At 45.3% G+C, this 6,000-nt stretch overlaps 1 protein-coding gene across 1 annotated transcript in view; it reads right to left on the bottom strand.

Annotated features, from left to right (window-relative positions):
* Nucleotides 1-6,000, bottom strand: part of LOC308366211 (tetratricopeptide repeat protein 28-like) — a gene marked incomplete at its 5' end in the record, with an annotated part of 109,092 nt that overhangs the window by 50,075 nt on the left and 53,017 nt on the right. Inside the window, one exon of the mRNA XM_080839846.1 lies at nucleotides 1,291-1,798. Within this exon, the coding sequence (XP_080695972.1) occupies nucleotides 1,291-1,798 (508 nt within the window). The remainder of the gene's footprint in view (nucleotides 1-1,290; nucleotides 1,799-6,000) is intronic.

Below are 6,000 nucleotides of genomic sequence, written 5' to 3' on the forward strand. Positions count from 1 at the left end.
TGGAGCTCCACAGCCCCATGAATTATTAATACCGAATCAGTTCTACACAGGCAAGGGAGAAACCTGGGGCAGATAAATGACAGCGGGGATGGAACCTCCAGCTTCTGCCGCCGTCTAATTTCTGCGAAGGGCTTTTCTTAAAGGGGTAATCTCTCCAAGAGCCTGCCGACTCGCCGACTCTGAAGGGGCCTGAGACAGTGGCACGTGGTGGGAGGCTAAAGCTTAGCGGCTTCTGATAGCATGGTCTGTTTTGTTGTGTCAACACGGCGTTTCGACCGACACCAGGCGAATGCTAATTCCCCCAAGCCCCGTAGGCCGAGCGTGTTTTGTCCTTTCCGCCTTTCCTGTGGTTTTCCCGTTTCCCAGCGGGTTCTCGACCCGTGGATGGAGGATGTGAACACCGGCTACCTTCCAATGACCTTCCAAATTCCCTCGACGCTCTGGCAAACACACTCAAAACATTTACATCTGGGGACAAACAGCTCGGCGCTCTTCGGGAGAGAAGAGGGGGTGGTGCATCATTAACAAGCAGATGTTTCCACAGTTGATGAGAAAGGTGGATGGAGAGCCATATCTGTAATGTTTATCAGCCAGGAAGGAACTGGCAATGAGGGACCTGAAGACTGAAGTCTTTCCTTGGGAACCTTCCAGACTTGGTCGGAAACCCAGTTGCAGGTGTGCCCTTTACGACCATGCTTAGCTAAGAGTTTCATGCAGGTGCCTGGCAACAACAATGATAGTCTTTGGATAATGGAGAAGATAAGTCCCCATGAAAAGGAAGTTGAGTAACTTCCACAAGAAAGGTTGTTAACCTCGCCTCCTACTAATGTAGTATAATGACACAAACTATGGTCTAGAAAATGAAACAGCCTTTCTGTAATCAGTAAGGAACCATTGCAGCTGTGGGTTATACAAGTTTTCACTCTTCATAAAGTGCCTTTTATATTGTTTTATAGTGCTTTAAGGCATTTTATTCTCATAAAGGACAGACAGAAGTGGTCCTCAAAAAAAATACTGAAACCAAATGTAAGAATGGTGTGGCCCAAAGCCATGACTTGACATTAGTTGCAGTTGTGAAATCAGTTCTTTGATCATATATTGCTGCAGCTCAAATAGTACATCAAGGAGCTTATAACACCAAAGTCACATGACTAACTCCCAGGTAGAAAACCTACGGATGCAACGCAGACCCTTCATGTACTCCAACAACATCTGCACTACATAAACGGGAATGTTTAGGAGACAAACCTCTCACACCCCGTCTCATTTGCCCCCAATCCCAGCTCTCACCTAGGTTTGAGGAGGCTCTGCCCTCCGCGGCCCGGTCCTTCAGCTCCTCTGCGATGCCCAGCTGCTGCTGGTGGTACTGCTTGGCCCTCTCCAGGTCCTGCATGCAGCGGGCAGCGTGGCCCAGCCCGGCGTACGCCCTCATCTCGATGGCCTTCTCCTCCAGCTCCTGGGCCAGCTCCAGCACGTGGGTGTGGTAGGACATGGCCTTGTCGAAGTTGCGGTGGTAGTGGTAGGCGCTGCCCAGGTTGCTGTAGGCACGGGACTCTTCGCGTTTGTTCTCCAGAGTCTTGGCGATGCCCAGGTGCTGCTCGTGGCACTGCACTGCGTTTTCAAAGTCTCCCATCGCGATGTAGACGGCTCCCATGTTGCCCAGCTCGCGTGCTTCAGACAGCTGGTCTTTCGATTGCTTAGCCAGCAGGACACATTGTTTGTGACTGGCCAGAGCATTGGGGTAGTCTCCTATGGATGTGTACACATGACCCAGGCTGCAGAGGGCGAGAGAGGCGGCCTGTGACAAAGAAACACAACAGAGAGGGGAGTCAGGGGCATTTCAAAGCACCATTTCAAACAGAGACACAACAGAGAGGTTAGTCAGGGGCATTTTTAAAGCACCATTTCAAACCTAATAAAAAAAAAGTCAATGCGTCCTTCTCAAGACCCCTATTTTCTCAGCAACACAGAGGTTCCTTGTCCTCCTTTTCCTTCAATTCCACTTCAAACAAACAAATTAAAACAAGCAAACAAACAAAAGTGCACAACAGAACACACACACACACACACACACACACACACACAAAATCTCCTGCAATCTCTTTGGGGGGCTAAAGCTGCCAAGGGACCCAAGCCTTTGCCTCCTCTCTGGGAGACAGTGGGGGGTAAACCCTGATGCAGATTAGCGCAGTAGAGTGCTTGTTTCAAAGCTGACAGTTTGCCCACTGCAATCTGTCTTATGGCGCACTCCAGAGTGGGGGAACAAAGGCATCGTTAATGAGGGGCAAAAGGGAGAGAGAGAGAGAGAGAGAGAGAGAGAGAGAAAAAGTGGGAAGGAGGTTCAGAGTCGCACTGCAAGACTCTGAGACCTGCTGAGTCACTGATTTGCAAGATCTGTGAATATCGCTCACTAACTTAATATGCACAGATGATTAAAAAGGTGCTTCAAAATTGGGGTCTATACTGAATGTTCTACCAAGTGAATAGGTAGGAAAGTCACAGTCTCTCTGTTTACAATACTGTGCCAGGTCTGTGTAAAACAGGAAGACTGTAGAATGACCAAAACTCCAGAGAATAAATAATGCACTGGCTGTAAAGCACGACTCCATTTACACACTATATAACCAACCTCCTGGGGTTTGTGATGAGAAGACTACCCCATGACCTTGTTCCAACATATACAAGGAAGACCATTAAAGTTCATGAATAGGCCTCTGTGTGTGGTAAAATAAATATTAAGAATGAGAATTTCATTCTACAACCAAGGTTAAAATATATTCTTTAAGTTTTTTGTGGAATCTGATCCACAGATGTCTCTCCAGGAGATGGCATGGCCTGATGAAAGACCACAGTACCAGTGGTAAGGGTACAGAATGACTTCTAAGTCCATTTTGGATGCTTACAGTAACCAGAGTAAAGTCAAATGTAAGAGTGTAGATATCACTGACTCTGGCAAAAGCATACTGTAAAGGTTTACACTAAACAGAAAAGTACATAGGACGAATTAGCATGCATATAACTAAGAATAATACCAGACTGTAGTGGCTTTTTTTCTTCTTCATAGTTCTCAACAATCAACCACACTCTGCTGGGGTGTTTTGCAACCATCTTGGATTTTTAAATTCCAAATATTTCTTGTAATTCTATATAATAAACCTTTCCATAAGCAAGACTTACAAGGTTACGACAACATCCTCTCATGAACTCTTCGCCCATTTACCATCTCAGGTATGATAGCAGCACATCTGTTCAGCTCTACGTGCTGTATATCCATAATAAACACATAGCTTTGCATTGACCTCTTCACACAAAATGTCATTTTTTTATAGCAATTAAAACAAACTCTGTCAGCTCCAACTTCATTCAGCTAAAAAAGAGGATGTCCACGGGCGAAGCTCAGCTCGTCATGTATCTCCGAGGGCGGCCCTGAGTCCCTGGGTGACGCATGCAGCGGGCTTATTGGGTGTTTACATTGGCAGTAAACAGCTTAGGGTTTGGAGCAGCTGTCTTTGTGTGGACAGATGTTGTATTAATTGGAGCGAGCCAGCTAATATAACATCTCCATCAAGGGGGTGTCTGCGTATGGACCGGGGGGGGGGGGGGGGTGGTGGTGCAAAGTTGGAGGGCATGAGTTCAAGGGAATCAGAAGCGGAATCTGAATCTGTTTCGAAAAGTTGCACCCATGAAAGGGTTACACTGAGTTGGCATGGAAGTATGCAAGATCTGGCTGTAGTCACACATAACTGATGAATTACCAGCTGCGGTCTGTTACAAATTATGAGCTGCTATTATTACCCAGTAATTCCATGTGTTTCGGTACGGTAAATCCATGGAGGTATTTCTAAATGCTTAACTCACTGCAACATGCTTACTAACAAAACTGAATTTTCACCGAACATGTATGAAGAATTCTGTTCATTCTACAAATGTTAGAAAACATGCTGACATTAATTCCAGGTATGCAAATGTAATCCTGGAACAACCAGTGTTTTATGAGAAGAGAGCTTTTCCAAGAAAATGCAGACAGATTCTCGCTACCCCCTTGAGATTAAGCCCATTTTGAAGGCCTTGGAAATGCACTTAGATTAGTATTTATCTCAGGAGTCTCTCCTTCTCTCTATCTCTGCTCTGCAAACACACTCTTTCTTCCCTTCTACCACCAAGTTACTTAATGCCTGGAACCAATTACCGACCAAAATAAGAACTTCCAGAAGTTTCCTTCACTGGAGAGACATTGTGAGACATTATGCAGACCCAAGCAGGCCATTACCTCTCCATCACAATTGTTGCTGTTTCATGTTCCGTGATACGGCATCTACGGCACAAGCCTTTTGAAGCTTCTCCACAACACTCCAGCCTACACTATGGTTCAAAAACAGCTAGGAGCTTAGCCTGAATACTCTACCTATATGTGCAATTATTTTTAAGTGTGCTTATTGTTATTTTCAGCCAATTAACTTTCTAATTAACTGCTGAGGAGATAAAAATGTGCTCTCATGCTCACAGTTTATCTTGTGACTCGTATTTTCACCCCCAAGTCGTCACCACCACCTCTCCCCTGCCTGCCTGGGAATGTGTGAACAGAGGGGGACCTTTCAATATTTCCTGGCAAATTCTTTTTTTCTCAGTATGGGATTTATTTATTATTAGTTTGATTGTATTCCTTGCTCAGGCTCTTATCACAGGCCTCCATTCTCCCGCTATCCGACCTCATTACATCTGTGAACCACCGTCTGATTGTGTTTACAGAGGCCACGCAGACGCCGGATGATTTGATTAATCCAACCGTCGCCCTTTATAAACTGTTGATAAACCACTGACTCTTATCAGCAAACAGATTTTTTTTTTTTTGCTGCGGTTTGGTACTGAGAGGTTAACTGCACTGCAGTCTGCAGGGGTGGTGTTGGTGGTGGTGGAGGGGGGGAAGGAGACACCAGGGCCCAGTGATGGGTGTTCTCAAGGGCCTTGTGTTTGGGCCCAGTGCCAAAGGCATGGTTCCCCTGGTTTATTTCGCTTTGCTTTGAGAGGGGTGACATGGTGGAGGATGATTGCTCTGCATTATGGGGTAACTCCCTCTGGGCCTCCTGGCTGAGTGTCAGCCCAGCCTGTGACATCTACAGTGTGTGCTCAGGCTCTGTGACACCACCTTATGCCTGTGTTTAGAAGCTAATGTGGAACAATTAAGTCCTGGTTCTGTTCTGGGGGATTGGTTTCAGGAGACAGCATGCTGGTGATTTAGAGTTGTCAGACGCCCTGAGTGTGTTTTATTTTGCTGACGACACCTGTGGGAAGACGGTCCGGCTCACTCCGTGACTATAACTCAGCGATACCTAATTCTGAGCCCAAAGTAAAAAGTAATTGGTTTCAGTGGGAAATCATGAGCTTCATAAACATACCACAAATGAGAGACTTTCGCTTCGGAAAACAGAGAGGGTGGGTGGGGTGGTGGTTAGGGAGCAGATGAGGTGTTGAGGGAGCATGGAGTGGTCGTGTAGAGATTGCTAAAGATTGCTGGAGGTGCTAACTCATCTCCCCCTCAGATGACAACATGAATTAACAGGGGAAAGTGTTTGTGAGGCTCCGCCTTAGCCATGCTGAGCTCTGGGCTTTCTCAAACAGCAGTCTGTGACCTGCCAGGCAACTCTGACATTTACTTATGCCAGTTATAATTTAAGCATCAGCCCTTGATGATCACTTTTTTTCTGCAGTGGACATGGTCTGTGTTTAATTGTGCAATATCTAAAAAAAATAAATGTCATTTAAAGGTCTTTATCACTCACAGGTAATATAAAGCAGAGATAAATGGCTGCCTTAGTTCAAAAGCCATGCTAGTTATATAGAAGTGGTAGATCAAATGACATCTTAGTAGACAATAGAAAGTACATTAAACCTATAAAAGAGTCAAACACATTATTTTACACCTTTATGTAAAAAGACATCATCACTAAGAGAAATTATAATAACAAGCCTTCAACTGTTCAATTAACTGCATTAATTCAA

Source organism: Sprattus sprattus, assembly GCF_963457725.1.
Source record: "Sprattus sprattus genome assembly, chromosome: 5".
In the NCBI taxonomy this organism is placed as follows: Eukaryota; Metazoa; Chordata; class Actinopteri; order Clupeiformes; family Clupeidae; genus Sprattus; species Sprattus sprattus.